The 20,505-nt window shown below is 50.1% G+C and overlaps 1 protein-coding gene across 19 annotated transcripts in view; it reads left to right on the forward strand.

Annotated features, from left to right (window-relative positions):
* The window catches only part of SBF1 (SET binding factor 1), a 163,618-nt gene that overhangs the window by 101,585 nt on the left and 41,528 nt on the right, over positions 1 to 20,505 (forward strand). For 6 of the 19 annotated variants that reach the window (XM_043499947.1, XM_043500007.1, XM_043499969.1 and 3 more), the window contains exons 3-5: positions 13,335 to 13,472; positions 13,741 to 13,863; positions 17,231 to 17,341. In XM_043499947.1, the coding sequence (XP_043355882.1) occupies positions 13,335 to 13,472; positions 13,741 to 13,863; positions 17,231 to 17,341 (372 nt within the window). Of the gene's footprint in view, positions 1 to 13,334; positions 13,473 to 13,734; positions 13,864 to 17,230; positions 17,342 to 19,669; positions 19,694 to 20,505 lie in introns of all 19 variants that reach the window. The other 13 variants (XM_038396481.2, XM_038396501.2, XM_043499991.1 and 10 more) reach the window with 3 other exon arrangements.

A 20,505-nucleotide genomic window follows, 5' to 3' on the forward strand; every position in this document is an offset into this window, starting at 1 on the left:
GGGCCTGTTATAGCTTGCTCCAAGTGAAGGGAAACCCATTGTTCTAATTGGTGGAAAATTACAGGTAACAAGATGGGATTTGGAGTCCTGTGGACAAGTCACATGTCTATGCCTGCTTCACTTAGTCATAGTAAAAAGAAAAGGAGTACTTGTGGCACCTTAGAGACTAACAAATTTATTAGAGCATAAGCTTTCGTGAGCTACAGCTCACTTCATCGGATGCATTTGGTAGAAAAAACAGAGGAGAGATTTATATACACACACACAGAGAACATGAAACAATGGGTTTATCATACACACTGTAAGGAGAAAAAAGAAAAGGAGTACCCGTGGCACCTTAGAGACTAACAAATTTATTAGAGCATAAGCTTTCGTGAGCTACAGCTCACTTCATCGAAAGTGGGGTGGGAGGGAGAAATACCATGGGGAAATAGTTTTACTTTGTGTAATGACTCATCCATTCCCAGTCTCTATTCAAGCCTAAGTTAATTGTATCCAGTTTGCAAATTAATTCCAATTCAGCAGTCTCTCGTTGGAGTCTGTTTTTGAAGCTTTTTTGTTGAAGGATAGCCACTCTTAGGTCTGTGATCGAGTGACCAGAGAGATTGAAGTGTTCTCCAACTGGTTTTTGAATGTTATAATTCTTGACGTCTGATTTGTGTCCATTCATTCTTTTGCGTAGAGACTGTCCAGTTTGGCCAATGTACATGGCAGAGGGGCATTGCTGGCACATGATGGCATATATCACATTGGTAGATGCGCAGGTGAACGAGCCTCTGATTGTGTGGCTGATGTGATTAGGCCCTATGATGGTGTCCCCTGAATAGATATGTGGACACAGTTGGCAAGGGGCTTTGTTGCAAGGATAGGTTCCTGGGTTAGTGGTTCTGTTGTGTGGTGTGTGGTTGCTGGTGAGTATTTGCTTCAGATTGGGGGGCTGTCTGTAAGCAAGGACTGGTCTGTCTCCCAAGATCTGTGAGAGTGATGGGTCGTCCTTCAGGATAGGTTGTAGATCCTTGATGATGCCTTGGAGAGGTTTTAGTTGGGGGCTGAAGGTGAAGCCTGGATTTCTACATAGACTGCTTCCGCCGACGTGCACGAGCTGAAATTGTGGAAAAGCAGCATCGCTTACCCCATAACCTCAGCCATGCAGAACACAGTGCCATCCACAGCCTCAGAAACAACTCTGACATCATAATCAAAAAGGCTGACAAAGGAGGTGCTGTCGTCATCATGAATAGGTTGGAGTATGGACAAGAGGCTACTAGGCAGCTCTCCAACACCACTTTCTACAAGCCATTACCCTCTGATCCCACTGAGAGTTACCAAAAGAAACTACAACATTTGCTCAAGAAACTCCCTGAAAAAGCACAAGAACAAATCCGCACAGACACACCCCTGGAGCCCCGACCTGGGGTATTCTATCTGCTACCCAAGATCCATAAACCTGGAAATCCTGGACGCCCCATCACCTCAGGCATTGGCACCCTGACAGCAGGATTGTCTGGCTATTTAGACTCCCTCCTCAGGCCCTTCGTTACCAGCACTCCCAGCTATCTTCGAGACACCACTGACTTCCTGAGGAAACTACAGTCCATTGGTGATCTTCCTAAAAACACCATCCTAGCCACTATGGATGTAGAAGCCCTCTACACCAACATTCCACACAAAGATGGACTACAAGCCGTCAGGAACAGTATCCCCGATACTGTCACGGCTAAGCTGGTGGCTGAACTTTGTGACTTTGTCCTGACCCATAACTATTTCACATTTGGTGACAATGTATACCTTCAAATCAGCGGCACTGCGATGGGTACCCGCATGGCCCCACAGTATGCCAACATTTTTATGGCTGACTTAGAACAACGCTTCCTCAGCTCTCGTCCCCTAATGCCCCTACTCTACTTGCGCTACATTGATGACATCTTCATCATCTGGACCCATGGAAAAGAAGCTCTTGAGGAATTCCACCATGATTTCAACAATTTCCATCCCACCATCAACCTCAGCCTGGACCAGTCCACACAAGAGATCCACTTCCTGGACACTACGGTGCTAATAAGCGATGGTCACATAAACACCATCCTATATCGGAAACCTACTGACCGCTATTCCTACCTACATGCCTCTAGCTTTCATCCAGATCATACCACTCGATCCATTGTCTACAGCCAAGCGCTACGATATAATCACATTTGCTCCAACCCCTCAGACAGAGACAAACACCTACAAGATCTCTATCATGCATTCCTACAACTACAATACCCACCTGCTGAAGTGAAGAAACAGATTGACAGAGCCAGAAGAGTACCCAGAAGTCACCTACTACAGGACAGGCCCAACAAAGAAAATAACAGAACGCCACTAGCCATCACCTTCAGCCCCCAACTAAAACCTCTCCAACGCATCATCAAGGATCTACAACCTATCCTGAAGGACGACCCATCACTCTCACAGATCTTGGGAGACAGACCAGTCCTTAATTACAGACAGCCCCCCAATCTGAAGCAAATACTCACCAGCAACCACACACCACACAACAGAACCGTTAACCCAGGAACCTATCCTTGCAACAAAGCCCGTTGCCAACTGTGTCCACATATCTATTCAGGGGATATACCATAATAGGGCCTAATCACATCAGCCACACAATCAGAGGCTCGTTCACCTGCGCATCTACCAATGTGATATATGCCATCATGTGCCAGCAATGCCCCTCTGCCATGTACATTGGCCAAACTGGACAGTCTCTACGCAAAAGAAAGAATGGACACAAATCAGACGTCAAGAATTATAACATTCAAAAACCAGTTGGAGAACACTTCAATCTCTCTGGTCACTCGATCACAGACCTAAGAGTGGCTATCCTTCAACAAAAAAGCTTCAAAAACAGACTCCAACGAGACTGGATACAATTAACTTAGGCTTGAATAGAGACTGGGAATGGATGAGTCATTACACAAAGTAAAACTATTTCCCCATGGTATTTCTCCCTCCCACCCCACCCCCCACTGTTCCTCTGATATTCTTGTTAACTGCTGGAAATGGCCTACCTTGCTTGTCACCATGACAGGTTTTCCTCCCTCCCCGCCCGGCTGCTGGTGATGGCTCATCTTAAGTGATCCCTCTCCTTACAGTGTGTATGATAAACCCATTGTTTCATGTTCTCTGTGTGTGTATATAAATCTCCCCTCTGTATTTTCCACCAAATGCATCCGATGAAGTGAGCTGTAGCTCACGAAAGCTTATGCTCAAATAAATTTGTTAGTCTCTAAGGTGCCACAAGTACTCCTTTTCTTTTTGCGAATACAGACTAACACGGCTGCTACTCTGAAACTTAGTCATAGTAGAGGCCATTACCCATACTCTAGTTAGAAGGTTCACAGGAAAGTCCATCAGGTATGTGTGGATGGGCGTCTTCCATGGTCCATTGTGAGTTAAGTGTTCCTTGATGGGCCAGTCCTTTCAAGATGTGGAGGCTAAATACCTTGTGGGTGTTACCACGGGAGCGCAAACATTCAAAATACAGGTATCAGAGTAGCAGCCTTGTTAGTCTGTATCCGTAAAAAGAAAAGGAGTACTTGTGGCACCTTAGAGACTTACAAATTTATTAGAGCATAAACTTTCGTGAGCTACAGCTCACTTCATCGGATGCATACAGTGGAAATAGCTGTAGCTTACAAAAGCTTATGCTCTTATAAATTTGTCTCCAAGGAGCCATAAGTACTCCTTTTCTTTTTACGAAATACAGGTACATAGTTAATATTCATAACTTCAGATACAAAAACAATACATGCATACAAATAGTATAATCATATTCAGCAAATCATAAGATTTCCGTAGATGCCTTACTTGATACACTTTGTACAAGAAAAGGAGTACTTGTGGCACCTTAGAGACTAACAAACAAGATTTGTTGAATTATATAACAGTGGTAGCAACAATGATCTACATGGTCATATTTTAATCAGATAATGTCACAACTGTGGTGTTGTGACAAGCTGCAAAGCCCTCCAAGGTTGCACTCACACCAACATCCACAGGCAGGGATTACATCCAGCTGTGTTCATGAATGCTCTGGCCAGCCATTCATGAAGCCATAATAAAGAGGCTACAGCCAAAATTACCACCAGCTCCCCAGCCCAAGACCACAGAGCTGTACCGTCCTGCCCTAGTCAAAACCCAACCAGTATGAATTTATTACCCAGTCTGCCACTTCTACAAAGGAAAGTGGATGTGCACCAACTCTTGTTCATGAGCTAAGGTTTATCCCCTTTGAACTTCAACAAACAGTGTTTTAGGTAAAATATGAAATAGAGTTAACAACTGCGGAAAGATAGTTTAAGTGATTATAAGTGATAGCAAACAGATCAAAGTAGATTACCATAATAAATAAAACAAAATGCAAACTAAGTCTACAGTATTAGATAGGATCTGAATCAGTAATCTCTCATCCTGACTGATGATATAAGCAGTCCACCAAGTTTCCATACACAGCCTGGAACCAGCACTCTTTCTCTCTCCCCTCTTCCCCCAGTTCAGTCCTTTTCCTCTGGTACTTTCAGGTATGGTGGTGTAGGGAGAACAAGGTCCCCTCATGTCTTGTCTCCTTTTATATCTTCTTCCAACTTGCTGGAAAGCTCTTGTGCTGTGACCACTGTTCCCTCTAAGCTGTGCGTGTGCACACACAGATCCTAAACTCTGTGCACATGGCGAAACACCGCGCGCACAAAAATTTGCACAGAAGCACAACAATTTGCTCAGAAGAAATGTTTTGCGCACACGGCCTGTCAAAAATTACAGGGAACATTGGCTGTGACCTGGGTCAAACAGTTCCCACTGCGTAGGGCTGTCTCTGACAGGTTTCTGTTGCACACAGTTCCTGGGATAACCCTGGTGCTTGTGTGCATCTCCTCAATGAGTCACTAACAGTGTTTGGCCTTTCTATTGTTGTACCTGAAAGGCGGCTTGTGAGTATTCTCAACCTCACAACAGGTTTCAGTAGCACATATGTAGCCAAACTTCAGAACTTCACACACGATGATAGCACCTATGATCCAATAAGAGATTACTGTCTAGCAAATCAAGACTTGGAGAATGATACCTCAGAAGGCATACTTTGTACAAAACATGTCCTAATTATATGACAGTGGTGAATAAGGGGGTGTCAGAGGGAGTGAGTGAGAGAGAGAAGGGTGCTGGCTTTAACATTCTCCCCTGCTTCCCCAATCTTGTTTCATGGCTGAGTGGATCCCTCTCCTGGCAGGGCCCCAGCCTGTGGGGCTCTCCTCAGTGCTCACAGGAGAGGACCTGTGTGTGTGTCTGGCAGGTGAACTTGTTCAGCCTGGCAGATTCCAGGGAGCCTGATGCAGAGACATGGGAGTGTGAGTCCAGCCAGCTGTGTTTTCTAATGCCCTAAAGGGTCTCTGCCTTACAGTGCCTTGTGTCTCTTGTTTGTGTTCAGGCATGCTGTGCACAATGGTGTTTCTTGGGGCGGGGTGGGAGGGTCTGGCCCATCTGGGGCACTTGTTTCCCTGGGATGAGGAAAGGTCGCAGTAGAGCAGCAGCCACTCGTCCCCAAGCTCTCACTGACCTTTCCTCCTCTGCATTCCCTGCATAAGAGAGATGAGGCCCCTGCTGATGGGGTCACATTGCATAGCAAATGCAGGCCAGGAAGGCTGCTAGTAGGCCTGGGAATCTTAACTGGAGGAAGGGGGCATTAGTGATTCTTCTGGGCTTTGCCCCTTGTGGTTCTGCTTTCACACCTGATGACTACTTTCCTCCCGTCATAGTTCCTAGGTTCAGGAGTGCTGAATGAGCCACAATCTCCACCTGCCCTCTCTGCAGTTGGGAGCTAGGCAGCAGAGCTCTGTCGCTTGCTTGGCCGATTCCTGGGGCAGCAGCAGTTTCTACCCCAGGATGCTTCACTGGCAGGGAACCCTCATAACATGGTCAGACCAGCTGTAGCCATGCTGAAAGCTGCACAAGAGACAGACCTACCTCTCAGGACTTCCCATGAATAGAAGGTGAAGCCCCCATCTCCAGGCTCTGCTGATGTTGCCCGTGCTTTTCCCTTCAGTGGAGGCATGGCCTGGTCATACATCTGTTCCTTGTTGGACAACCTGTGTGCTGTCAGAGTGAATGTGAAATCAGGGAGCAGCATACACATGCCTTCAGATCCCCTGTCTTTGGCTGATAATTCTTGCCTTGCTTCTAATATGTAGCCACTGTCTGATGTCCCGTGCTGTCTCCCAGCTGTGGTATGCACATGTAATGAGATCAGCCATGCACTCAGGATCTCTCCTTTCATTCTCCTGGTGACCCCATTTTCAGTGTGGTGTTTTGGGTTCGCATGTTCCTTCATTCTCTAGAAAAGGCAGACACATTTTTTGGTGCTAAAGGAACTTGCTGGGTAGTGCTGGTGTCATCTTGGTGTTCTCTCCTTCCTAGTCTGGGCACAATCCTTTCCCCTGGTACAGTCTTTGTTCCAGCTTAGGTGGTAGCTAGGGGATTTCTCATGACTGCAGCTCCCTTTGTTCTGTTCTACTCCCTTATATATCTTTTGCACTAGGCGGGAATCCTTTGTTCCTCTCTGGGTTCCCACCTCTCCTAAATGGAAAAGCACCAGGTTTAAGATGGATTTCAGTATCAGGTGACATGGTCACATGTCCTGTGAGACCCCAAGCCTTCATTCCTGCCAGCCTAGCTCACAGGAAGGCCTGCAAGTCAACAGCCATCCACAGTCAATGGTCTTGGTTCATGGGAACCATCAAGATTCCAAACCACCATTAATGGCTCACACTTTGCATAATTACAATAGGCCCTCAGTTATATTTCGTATTTCTAGTTTCAGATACAAGAATGATACATACATGCAAATAGGGTGACCACACTCAGTAGATAAGCTTGGTAATGAATATAGAGTGCAAAGTCATATGTGGCATCGCAGCCTGGCTCTGATAAAGGATGGAGCCGGCAGTTTCTCTAGGTGTGAGCTTTCTAGGCTGCCATTGTCTCCCATGTAGCAGCCATTTCTGTCCAGCAGTCTTCACTGCATACTAATGCAGGCATTTGAAGAGCTTGGCCTTTGCTAGTGTCCCCATATATAAAAGGTAAACAGGATGACCTGTGTTGTGAGCCATCGATCCCAAGCAGACTCTTGGGAATGCTGATACAGGATGCAGTCAATAAATAATTACAGGGTAGGAACATAATTAATGTCAGACAACATGGCTTTATGGAAAATAGGATTTGTCAGACAAACTTGATACTGTTTTTGATGAGATTATGAATATGGTTGATAGATTCATAGAGTTTAAGGCCAGAATGGAGCATTAGATCATCTAGTCTGACCTCCTGGGTCACAGGCCATTAAATTTTACCCAGTTACCCCTGTATTGAGCCCAATAACTTGTTTGACTAAAGCATATCTTCCAGAAAGGCTGCCAGTCTGGATTGGAAGACATCAAGAAGTGGATAATCTATCACTTCCCTGGATAGCTTATTCCAGTGGTTAATCACCCCCACTATTAAAAAAAAAAAATGGGGCCTTATTTCCAATTTGAATTTGTCTGACTTCAGCTACCAGCTATTGGTTCTTATTCTGCCTGTCTCCTCTAGATCAAAGAGCCCTCTTGTACCCGGTATTGTCTCCCTGTGAAGGTACTTCTACACTGTAATCAAGTGACCTCTGAAAGCTGGCTCCTGGTGTCATAGTCAGGCTCTTTGCAGCCCAGCTCTCGGCCCTACCTCCCCCTGGACGTAGAAACCAGAATTCTTTTCCCCTAGGTGTAGCAGAAGTGACTTTTGGGGGGAGAGGCTGCTTCAGAGAGGAGCAGTCTGTGCAGAGCTCGGGTCTTGGCAGCCCCTGGAGACTCAAGGATCAGGGCTATCTAGAGGACTCTTATCTACATAGATAAGGAACTCCATTCCTCTTATCTGGCTCTCCCCAAAGCTGAGATTACTCATTCTCTGCTAGCTCATCTCTTGCCCTCTCCCTCACTTGGCAGCCAGCAGCAGTGATTTGGGTTATAAGGAGAGAAGATAATGACTTTTCATGCAGAGCAATGCTAGCACACCTAAAAAACCAAACGGAACTTCTGTCTCCTGTATAAAATCACTGCTCAACCATCTCCGGGTTGGAGCATGACCTGCGTTTGACAACTCACAGCAACTCTACACAGCGCATCAGGACAGGATATGTAGAATGCCATATCTACTTAAAGTAATTAATGCAATTGATGTCTTGACTCACAGGGTTGCTAGCAGGTGGATCCCCCTACTGAATCGTCAGTTGCAGCATATAGGGCCAGCGTTCTTTGGAGATGTCCACCTTGCCTGACCCTGCTTAGCTTGTAAGCACCAGCGGAGGGCAGAGATGTTACATCTTCCATGAACAAGGGGTTTTATAAACACATGGCTAATTTGTGTTGCTTTGTGTATGGGTTAGTAAGCTGGGTAGCCTCACTTATGTTGGGCTGCCAGTGACACTGATTGTAGTCTCACAACTCCAGGCCTGAAGGGTGGAAGTGTATCTGCTGCTCGTTTGAGGAGGAGCAAACCAGATGCTATAGGTGTGCAAACCAGATGCTATATCCAGGAATCTAGCTTCTCTCCTCCTCCTGCTTTCAGGAGGAGCTCCCAGCTGGAAGCTGGCCCGTCGTGCCCTTGATGTGTCTTAATTGGCCTGTCATGCCCTTGTTGTGTCTCATGCATTGGGGACTGAATTCTGAAGGCATTCTGTTGCTGTGAGGTTGATCTAAGCCTTGATTGCACCTGCTGGCCTCCAGCTCCTGGAGAAGGACCTGGGTTTACATAACTTGGCTGCCTTGCTTTGGCTTGAGCATGACTTCAACACCATAGCAATAGCCTGGGGTGTATTTATATAGAGGACTCCTTTTGATGCCTTGTTCCTCTAATTCTTTTTAATGATGATTGCACACTGCAGGCCATTGCAGGCTATAGTGCTTGTCTTTGAAATAGGTTAAAGATCCCTCGGAACAGAGGAGAGGTGTTGGGGAGACAGCTAGTGCTGACCTAGGGAGAACAGAGCTGAGCCTGTTTCTGGTAATGGGGATGGCTGTGACCTCGCTGAATTTCCCACTAGAGGGGGCAGTCTCAGGAGAATCGGTCAGTCATGAGCTCAGTCCTGTAGGACACTGAGACAGCACAGACAGCTCCAGGGCTTGAGGGGGAAGGGAGCAGTTTGCATGGAGCTCTATGTGCCTCTGTGTGGAGCTGTCTGCCTTTGAAGGGAGCCCTGATGAGCCGCTGTCTGCTAGAAGGACTGTCTCCTTATCTCATGGCCTTTGACAGGCTGGGAGATGCTGGGACCCTGCTGCGGATTTCCTGATAAAGAGAGAAAATGTGATCTAGCTGCCTGTGTCCTTGTTTCCGTGGTTCCCAGGAGATGTTTGTGCAGCACATTGAGCCCCCAGTGGAAGGTGCGGAGTTACGTGGTGGGTACAGCCCCCTCAAATGAGGAGTGTGTTGCTCCCGCTGAGGGCAGTTCTATGGGATTTGGACCCAGGAAATCAAATGGACTGTGAGTTCTGGCCAGCATTGGGATCTCTGGCTCAGGAGATGCTCCTGCACTGCACAGTAGGTAACTTGTCCTCACCCTGAAGTGCAGCCCAGTACTGATCAGACACAGGGTGGGATTAATGTACTGCATGGAGTAGGTGGGTCCTTGGAGCTCAGCTGCCTCTTACCTGGGTGCAGGAGTGCTCTGCCCTTCAGCGTTCCTGAGGCTTGGCAGCTCCCATTGCAGGATGCAAGTTCTCCCTCCTTCTGCTCAAAGAGCCTTTGTAGTGGTCCACAGGACACCTGGGGCAGAGTATAAAGCATGCTGCAGTCTCCTTTGTTGGATTTGCTCTTTTTTGCTGCCACCAAGCAGGATCCAAGAGCCATGTGGGAGAATTCCTGGGCTAGGCGATTCAGTGAGGAAAGTCCCACCATAAACCTCTATGGAGGGTTCAGACCCAAGCTCAATAAGGAAAGGAATCTGACTAGCTTGATAACTCCACTGGGTCATATCTCACTGCTGCCAATTGGTAGGGCAGCTAGGTCAGAGGCAGCATGATTTGGGGACAGTGACAGGAGGAAGTGATGGAGGAAATGACAAACTCTGGAATGCAGGAGTGAGGGACCTGGAGAAGCAAAGGATTCCAACCTCAGCCCCAGAAAAGAACTCTGCAGGGTTTCTGTCCCTCATGCCCATATCACTGTAATATCTGGACACTTGAAAATGTGTTTGACACCCATTGTGGTCATCACTTATGTCCCACTATGATGGGTGCCTTAAAATTACATAGTGGGAAGAGGTGGATAAATAGGTAGCTGGTAGCTTTGGAGAGGATATAGACTAGAGAGTGCTTCAGGGCTGACCAAATCTCTCTAGCCCTAGGGATCCAGTAGCCTCCTGATTGAACCTCCCTGTTGATCAGGTCAACGGGCTTTGGTCTGGAAGAGGAATCCACATTGCTTTACGGGGAGCCTGCCATCTCTCAGCATCAGCCTATTACTTTCTCCGGCCTGTGACAGAAGGGGTGATGGTGGCTGGAAGAAGTGGGTAGTGCTGAGCTGCTCTGTTCCACATTCAGAGGAACATGGTTTTTAAAAAGTCCTCACAAGCTGTGGTAACTGGACAGCACACAGCAATACAGTGGATGTACATCACGCAGAGCTGGGACCATGAGAGGGAGGCAAAGAGATTGCAGTCAGCCAGCCCACCAGTGCTGCCAGGAAAGAGGCTGCAAGCAGGGCAAGTTCCCCTCATGGTGCAGCAGAGGGAAGAATTGCTGAGGCGAGCTGCAGCTGCTGCCTTTTGAACCCAGAGCCGCTGAAACGACCCAGGTTGTCTAAATCCTTCAACCCCACGGTGCTCTGGGCAGTCCCGGAGCGCTTCTCATCCTCGCACCCCAGCCAGCTGCTGCTTCAATTCTGTGTTGTGCTCGCCCTCGCCTTCCCCTGGAAGATGCTTCTGGTGCAGACTCCTCTGTGAGAGCCATAGGGGAATCCTTGCCTCCATCCTGCAAGCTGCGTGGCTTATTCACTCCCGCCCCCCGACAGTTGTGGGGCGCTCTGGGTCAGTTCTGAACGGAACCCTGCAGCCTGTGCGACTCTCCCCGGGAGAACTTCAGCAGACTCAACCAGCACCTCCTGCATGAGGCGTGGGGGATTCAGTGGCACCCAGGAGAAACGGGGGGTCCCCACCTCACCTGCCCATGGAGGCTGTAGCCGAGGTACTGAATGTGAGCTAAGCAATCCCTTGCTGTAGTGGAGTTTGAGTCCCCCCTCCCCTTATCCCACTTCAACGCTGCACCCCCTAGAACCCTGCAACATGCTGCCTGCCTTTAGCCTGCCATCTCTCAGCATCAGCCTATCACTTTCCCCGGCCTGTGACAGAAGGGGTGATGGTGGCTGGAAGGAGTGGGTGGTGCTGAGCTGCTCTGTTCCACATTCAGAGGAACATGGTTTTTAAAAAGTCCCCACAAGTTGTGGTAACTGGACAGCACGCAGCAATACTACACAGTTGTTTAGGGCAGGAAGTGAGGAAAAGCCCAATATCAGTGAAAACCCCATGGGGAATTCTCAGCCAGAAGGCTGGAATTCCCCCCCCATGGAGTTGGGCTGGGACCCCAGGGGTAGCTCTTGTGGCAAGTCCCCTGGGATCTCTGAGCTCACAACATCATCTGAAATGCAGCGTTTGGAGCAGCCCCAGGCTGGGATGCTGATTCAGAGGGAGGAGTGCCCTCTATTGGATCCCCTACTCATTGGTCAGTGTATAGTACAGCAGGGGTAGGCAACCTATGGCACGCTGCCAAAGGCAGCACGTGAACTGATTTTCAGCGGCACTCACACTGCCTGGGTCCTGGCCACCAGTCCGGGGGGCTCTGCATTTTAATTTAATTTTAAATGAAGCTTCTTAAGCATTTTAAAAACCTTATTTACTTTACATACAACAATAGTTTAGTTATATATTATAGACTTCTAGAAAGAGACCTTCTAAAAACATTAAAATGTATGACTGGCACGTGAAACCTTAAATTAGAGTGAAAAAATGAAGACTTGGCATACTGCTTCTGAAAGGTTTCAGAATAGCAACCGTGTTAGTCTGTATCCGCAAAAAGAAAAGAAGGACTTGTGGCACCTTAGAGACTAACAAATTTATTTGAACATAAGCTTTTGTGACCTAGAAATGATTATCACTACAAAAGGTAATCACCTTGATTATCACTACAAAAAGTTTCTTTTCCCCCCGCTCTCCTGCTGGTAATAGCTCACCTTACCTGATCGCTCTCATTATAGTGTGTATGGTAACACCCCTTGTTTCATGTTCTCTGTGTATATAAATCTCCCTACTGTATTTTCCACTGAATGCATCCGATAAAGTGAGCTGTAGCTCATGAAAGCTTATGCTTAAATAAATTTGTTAGTCTCGAAGGTGCCACAAGTCCTCCTTTTCTTTTCACTTCTGAAAGGTTGCCGACCCCTGCTGTACAGTATAGTGCCAAATAGGACATAAGCCTAACCCCCAGGAACTTACAGTGCAGTGATGCCTTCTTGGAGTGCCTCTTCCCCGACAGCTGCTGGGCCTCGTCTGCATGCAGCTGCCCAGGACACTGATTAAATGGATCCAACTGACCCTCCTAGATGAGGGAGAGGGGCTGCTCTAGTTTAGACTCCACAGCCAGGTTCAGCTCAGGGCAGACCAGTGTGCCTGTGAAAGGCAGCCCCACCTCCTCAATGTCAGACTTTCAGCGCAGCTCTCTTCTGCCAGTCTGGCCAAGCGAGATCTTGCAGCTCTTCTGAGACAGTAGGGGAGGTCCCTTGGCCTGAATGGGAACAGGTGCTTCTGTTCAGCCTGTTATCCTGGGCGCCCTCTTCCGTTGCCTGCCTTCTAACAGCTGCCCTGAGGGCTTCTCTAGGGCGGGTTTCTTCACATCTTTTGGAAGATGGTTATGCTGCTCACTGCTCTGTGTGTAAAAAGAAAGGGGCTCTGTCATGAATGCTGGCCACTGCTCCCTGCTGGCCACTCTAACTCTGAGCCACGCTTGTCTGTCTGAATCCCGCCAAGTACTTGGCATGTTAGATAGGTAAGAAGCTAAGCTCCCTGCCCTGAGGAGCTGACAGTCCGGCAGCTTTGTCCTTTTCATGTACAGCCCCCACCAGGAGCTCTCGACACCTGCTGCATAAGTGGTGTGTGTGTGTGTGCATGCGGGGAGAGGGGCTGGGGGAAGAGGAAATGGGTCAGCCTGCATCTTCCTGCTCCTGAGTGGGCTGCACAAGTCAGGCCCAGCTAACCATTGTGTTCTTACCTTCGCCTCTTGCAGTTTTGTCAGCCGAGTGGTTGGCAGCTCTTCACCGAGCGGAATCCCCCCACCTTCTTCGTTGCCGTGCTGACGGACATCAGCTCCGAGCGACATTACTGCGCCTGCTTCACCTTCTGGGAGGCTGTTGCGAGTGCCCAGGTAACGCTCCCCGTGGGGCGGTGGGGAGGGCAGGGTACCTGTGAAAGTGTGGTGGGGGGGGTGGCTGGGCAGGCAGGTGAGAGTGAGAATTGTGGCTGCCCGCTGCCCAGCTTGGTTGTACCCAGCACTCCTTTGTCAGAGGAGAGCCACAATGTCCTGTAGTACTTGCCTCACCTGGGGGTGTAGCTGTCTGAGGTTGGGAGTGGGGAGGTGTCTCTCCCCTCAAGTCCCTGCAGTGTGTCTGATCTGTCTCTCTCCCCAGTCCCAGAGCCACTCAAGGAGTGGTGAGGGGGAGGAAGAGGAGTCATCGTCCCACGTCCAGCCTGCACAGCTCTTTGCTCCTAAGAGTTTGGTGCTAGTGTCACGACTGGACCATACTGAGGTTTTCCGGGTAAGTGGCAGTGCAGTGCTGCATTTGGGAAGGAGAGGGTGGTGTCTGGATTCTCTGGGGATGGAGGGACTTTCCCTTTCATAGATTCGTTGGCCCTGGGAACCACTGTCAGCCAACTCTTCTGCTTCTGAGAATTGGGCATATAAGAGAGAGCATCCAGTAGCACCCTGAGGGATTTACTGGTATGGTGCCTGCTCTGACCTTCTGCTCACGTCCAGCAGTTATTCAAAGCCGTGTGTGTGTGGTAGCTTATTCTGACCCTTCCCCACGCTGTCTGGCTGTGGAGCTGCAAGGTGAGGACCTGCCTGGGCTGGGCAGCTGGCAGCCTTGCCCTGCCTCTCAGTAAAATTCTAAGCACAAAATGTTCTTGATGGAGCCTTTATCTCCGATCTTTATATTCTTCATGCTTGCTCAGTTATGAGACTGTAAAAGGCTTGGAAAGGTGCAGGTTACAGCCTGGCTTGTTGTCAAAACTCAGCTTAGGTGGGTATGATTTAAGTGTCAGTAGCTCCTTGCTTGTCAAGACAAGCATGTGATCCTTGTGGCTGGATGGACTGTCTGATTCCTCTTGCCATTCTCTTCTTCAGCTCTTGGTCCAAATGCAAAGAGCATGTTGAAGTCCACAGAGCTTTGCCCTTGTACTATGGGAGGGGGACCATGGGTGTGCTGGCTGTGAAGCGGTGCTTACATGCCATCTGTCAGCATGCCCGCTCGAGACACATTGGTAAATGGCAGAGACTAGTGACTGTTCTCATCTTCAGTGGGAAGGTGCATCTATGGAGACTGCCAGCCCTGGTATCTGATGTAGCCAAGTCGCTTAGACTGAAATAGAGCATTGCATGCTGGGACATGCAGTCTCCTCAAACCAGAGACCTGCATTGAAGGGGCCACACTTGGGTCATCCTGGCGTGATGCCTTAGCATGGTGGCTTCAGTTTGAGCTGTGTGGTTAGATTGGCTGCTGTCATTCCCCAAGTCAGTGGGTCTGTCCCTCCCGATGGCAGTAAGACCTACTGTGCTTTTTGTGGGAGTTATAACATTTCTGGGGTTGGTCTGATTAGCCTTTCCTCTGACCTACTGTCTTGGTGCTGTCCAGAAATGCATTCCCTATTTTGGGGTACTGGTCAGGCCCTCCCTTGGCGATGTCCAGGGTTCCTGCGTGGCACAGCACTTGGAGTTTTCTGAACAATAAGAATGGTGTGCTGTGCTGCATGTCCCAAAGGGGGGAAGCACTTTGGGGGCTTAGCTGGCAGAGCTCTCTGAACAGCTGCCCAGATGAGAACCTAGCAGGCCTGAGCAAGAAGCTGCAGAGACAGGGTCTACAATGTCTTTTGACTGCTCCAGAGCAGATGTTCTCTAAGTGTGAAGTTCTCCAGGGCTCTTTGTTTTTCCTGAATCATCTAGGTGGGAGGCTGAGATCACCATTAGCCAGTCAGGGAACCCCAGGCTACAGTGGCCCTGTCCCTCTGCAGGTATTGGTCCCAGGGGTGGGAGAGTTCTTTGGGGGGGGGCAGTGGGGCAGGGCATGGTAACAGTCTTGTGAACAAGACATTTGGGCAATCAGGTAACCTGGCGAGCCCAGCATAAAAGCCAGGCAGTGATAGACTCGAGGTACCATCTCTGCATCAATCTCCCTATGCAGGGAACTTGTCAACAACATCTGTTCCAGTCCTTGGCCCCTTATGCTGGGCTGCAGCCTTACAGGGGTGTTGTGTGAAAGGACCCAGAAGAAACTATTTGAGGATGTAGGCACCGCTCACGTGACCAGCTGGGACTCTGGAGTTAATGCTGTATCCAACTGGTGGAGACTCTGGGATGGTGCTTCTTAGGACTTGCATAGTGTTTCCTGGGCTCATTCAGATTTTGGCAAGGTGAATCCCTATTGAAGGGCCCTGAAAAAATTCAAGGGACATGAAGTGTCATTCTCTTGCAGTGCACAAGACCTGCTTGTAAAAGTGTGGAACAGAGACTCGACCTTACTGTAGCCGTGATGGGCAGGGGGCAGCTTGGGCTGGAGATCTGAATTTGAGGTTCGCCCAACCCAGCAGGGATGGGAAGGGCTGTGGAAAGGAAGCTCCTAGCCCCAGGTGGCAGGGGAAAGGTCCTGTGATGCCCATCTTCGGGTGGTAACTAACCAAATGGAATTGAAGAGCAGCTGTGTGCCATTGCGTGTGTGATGTGTGGAGCGAATTCTGGGGGCAGTTTGTCCTGGCCCTTGCTGGAGGCTGCACTGAGGCAGCTTGCAGCACTTCTCAGCCTCAGCACACCTGACTGCCTTGCAGTCTGGCCAGAGCATCCCTCCACATTCCTGGGTTGTTGTTGTTGGGAACGTGAGCAGTGTTTGCACGGTTCATTTGGCTATGTGATTTCATTGCTCAGTCACTTGAGCTCTCTGGCGTAGTAATTCCCAGGAGCAGATAAGCAGCAAGAGCGCCTGAATCCTGCCCTGTTGGGGCCTGGGCTTACATCATTTCCCCCCTTTGGTTAGGGTCTGAAGACCAAGGAAATGCACCTAGGATGGTGTAAGTGTCCCATGGAGCCTATTGCTTTCACAACACAAGCCAGTTCTCCTTCACACTGCCCTTGCTCGCTCTCCACTTTGGTTAGATAGTAGTTGCAAGATCTTATCACAGCATATAGTCTAGATCTGTCCATCCCAGTGAGTTAGCCTAATGCTGGACTGGGACACTCTCCTGTCCTGAATGGGTTAGGCTGCTCATGCACTAAACCAAGAGTCTTAGCTAAAGATAGATGTGTGGTGGGTCACAGATGCATCTCCTGAAAGTTAGAATCGCCCACAGCCCTAACCAATGGACAGTGCTGTCTTTCCATGAGAATTTTGATGCAAACCTGCAGAGTTGTCGGCTAGGTGCAGGGGCTCTGGAACTCTGGCACTAGGGCTGTCCTCCGCCTGGATGGATTTTCTTCTCCCTCAGTGCTGACTGAAGCAAGGCTGCAGATTGAAGTGCATTGTTGGTGGTGCCGGAGGTCAGCTTGGTGCCACTGGGAAACCAGTAGCATCAAGCTGAGGCCTGTCCTGCTGTCTGTGGCTGAGATTGCACCCCTTGGACAGGGACTCTCTCACTGATTTGCAAAGAACTTTGTGCAAGAAATACACAATCCCTTGTTGGCGACCAGGATTGCAAATGTCACTCTGAAGCGTTTGCAGCAGACAGGCTCCAAGCCCTGGCTGGGCCTGGACACACTGTCTGCATGTGCAAGTGCTGGGCTGCAATGGTTAGCTCCGTGTGATTTGCTTGGAGCCCCAGCCAGTACCTGTGTTTCAAATGAGCAGCTTCCCATGCTGTGCTCCAGTGACTTGTCTGCTTCTTGCTGTGGATACACCTGTGCTCTGTTTGCTCCTCCAGAACAGCCTGGGTTTGATCTATACCATCTATGTGGACGGGCTGAGTGCATCGCTGGAGAACGTCATTGGAAACCTCTTGACATGCACCATCCCCATTACAGGGGGAGCTCAGGTTGGTACCTGCTCGTTTCTGTGCCCTCTTGCACTTGCCTTCCCCTCCCAGTGTGTGAAATGGCAGCAGCTCTTCCAAGGCTGGATATATGGGTGAGGGATGTTTCCATCCCTGTTCTGCTCCAGGGTGCGATGGGGATCACTGCTGGAAGCTGGTTTCCTGAGATCAACTGTGAAGTGGGTTTGGGGGTCCGTGCACTCAGGAGGGGCAGGAGGAGGCTACAGCTGCACTGCAGGTGGTCAAGTGGTTAGTGCAGACAGTGGCTTCCCACATACTAGGGATGGAACAGCAGCAAACCACCTTGAGCTGCCTCTGGCTCCTCCCAGTGACTTAGGGCAGCTTGGCTAATGGACTAGGTAAGGTGTCTAATTACTTGCTTAACAAAGGGTGGAAATTGGCCATGGTTGGAGAGTCCCATCTCAACTCCCTCCTTGTGGTACCCTCTTGTAGAGTGTCACCTGAAAGCACAGCATGGCTTGGCCATCAGCTAACCTGACCTCCCACATGGACGAATCTGTCTGTGAGAATAGTTGCCATTCCCACTGGGCATGCATGCAGCCAGCAGAGATTCTGTTTCTCCATTAAGCCCTGTCTGTCATACAGAGCTGCTTCAGAGCCTAGCAGCCACAGTCCATAGGTAAGAGCTGGGACCACCCAGCTGCGCTGGATAGGCTGAGTGGGGCCAACGTTTGCTGTGGGGAAGGTCTACAACCCCCTCTTCAAACAGTCTCATGTGGTAATCTGGTCTCATGCTTGTTCTCCAGCAGTCTGAGGCAGGGCCTAGCTTATGCTCAGAAATAGGGCTGTAAAAATGGCCCCTCCTAGTCATGTTCGCTGATCATCCCAGTCACTGACCAGAGCAAATGTTCTTGCAGCGCCCTTCCTGCTCCAGGAGAGTCAGCTGGGCTGCACTCTGTCTGGAGCCAGCAGCAGAAGGGGCGCCCAAGGGGTGATGACAGCGCTTCTCAGCGGAGATCAACGTAGCCCAGTTGGCTCTGGACTCCTGGCAGGGAGGGTGGGTTAGGAGATGGCAGTTTTAGCCCTGGGCCTGTCTGCACGATTAAGGTGCTTGACTACGATCCTGAAGGCCGTGGGTTTGAGTCTCGCTCAGTCTCTCACAGAAAGGCCACCTCCAGTTCACCCAACTGATCCGTCAGGTTGGGGCAGTCAGAGGCAGTCGGACATGATGCTGGGCACATCTACTGCGGGCTAGGAAACTGATGTGCCATAATCGCCTCAGCTTGACAAGCCATTGGCTCAGGGGAACTTAGACTCTCATGCTGCGCTGACACCTGGCAGCGTGGCCTGGACAGAGCGCTTCACTCCTGCAGGGGTTGAGTTACACGCTGCCAGCTGCTTTCCTGAGCTGCGATCTTCAAGCCTCCTCCCCGTGATCCCTCTGGGTTGGGTGCAGCCTCTTGCCCTGCACCCACCGTGCAAACTAGTGAGCCCCCAGAGATCATGGGGATCCTTGGGTTGCAGCATACCCTAGTCGCAAAAGGGTCTTTGATCTGCTTGGGCACTCAGGCCAAGGGACCTTGGTGCCTTGAAGCATCAGATCCAGCCCCCACCTTGGGTGCTGTGGCACTGTCTGAAGAAGGGGGTGCAGCCTGTGAGAACCTTCTCTGTAGGCATCCCCAGGATGCGGATGCCTGTAATGCAGAAGTGCCAGCTTCATAGTCTCCAAGCCACTGGGCTTGGGACTTCCTCCTCGATTAGCCTAGAAGCACTCTCAAGGCATGGAGGGGCCTTCCTGGGGTGAGGCTGGAAGTTGTATATCAGCCAGGCTTAGGCCCCACAAAAGAAGAAAGGGGACGTTCTGTTTGTAAGCCATTCAAGGAGGAGGCTGCGTGCCACGTGTCCAGGGCTCCTCCTGACAGTCTAGGTGTGAGGGGGCAGCTGACCTCAGCCAGGCCCCTCGTGGGTGAGCTATGCAAGCAGGTGGATACGGATTGTCGAGCATCGGAGGCCCAGTTAGTGATACGTTCAGTGGAGCCTAGAGTGCTCCTGGGAATGGACTGTGGCCATAGCAGTTGGTGCATCTCGGTGCTCAGAGACCCTGGGGTGCTGGCGTTAGGGCAGTTTGAAAGTGGCAGCACCCCTTCTTGCACTTTGCTTCCCCCCCTGCTGTATCTGGAAGGGCTCTTTCTAAATGTTGTGATGTGGCTTTTGCTGTGTCTGTCTGCACATTCCCTCTTTTGGGGGTTCAGGGCCCTGTTCACTGTCAGCTTTGGTGTGATGTGTGCACGACTCTCCTTGTTGTCCGGCTGTGCTGCAGTGTTGTGCGTTTCTAACTGACTGTGCTATCTCTGTCTGTCTCTATCTCAGCCTGACGTGGAGGACGAAAGAGCGGTATGCACACTTTTCTTTCATCGGGTCTGTCTCATCTGTAAGAATCCTCTCTTGGGTGTTCAAAAGCAGCACATGCTCCAGCCCCTGCGGCTGCTGGGTCAGCATCTCCCACAAAGAGTGGGAGGAGAGACCTGGGCACTGTGCATCTCCCCAGTCCAGGCAGTGCACCCCTGGTCGTGCACATGGCTGTGTGTGTGTGTGTGTTAGGGATTCAGGTTTCCATACACATGGGCCACAGAAGAAGGGGTTACGTGTCCTGGGACCCAGTTGGATGACATCAGAGTTAGTATGCTCTGTTCTCACTGCCTGTCAAAGATCCCAGGTGTTTTCTGGGAGAAGCCCTGTTGCGTTCTCTGAGGGCCAGGGCTGTTCCCTCCCCGGTGTGCGCCAGTGAAGGTTTTAAGGGGCATCTGAGGCAGCGCAATGGCCAGGAGGGAGCATGCCAGGTAAATGTGGTGATGCTAGTGTGCGTGAGCATTGCTGCAGAAAGCTGAGCAGGGGAATGGAGAGGAGTATCATGGGGGAAGCTGCTTGCTTAGGGGAATGTGATCAATAGACCTGAAGTCCTGAGATCGTACAGGCTCTGAACCAAGGCCAGGAGCCCACAGGTGGGTGGGAGTCCAGGCTTTGGGGCAGGGGAAGAGATCAATACAGCTTTAAAAATAAATGGTTGCAAAAGGGGAAGACTCTGCTGATCCATCCAGCCCTCATCCCTCACACCAGTCCAGGGTAGCTGGTGCTCCCCTCTTCCTTGCATAAGACACTGCACCTGCAATGAGAGCTCGTGTGTTTCTGGCGACAGGGCTGGGCGG

The sequence above is a fragment of the Dermochelys coriacea genome, chromosome 1 (assembly GCF_009764565.3).
Source record: "Dermochelys coriacea isolate rDerCor1 chromosome 1, rDerCor1.pri.v4, whole genome shotgun sequence".
NCBI classification, from domain to species: domain Eukaryota; kingdom Metazoa; phylum Chordata; order Testudines; family Dermochelyidae; genus Dermochelys; species Dermochelys coriacea.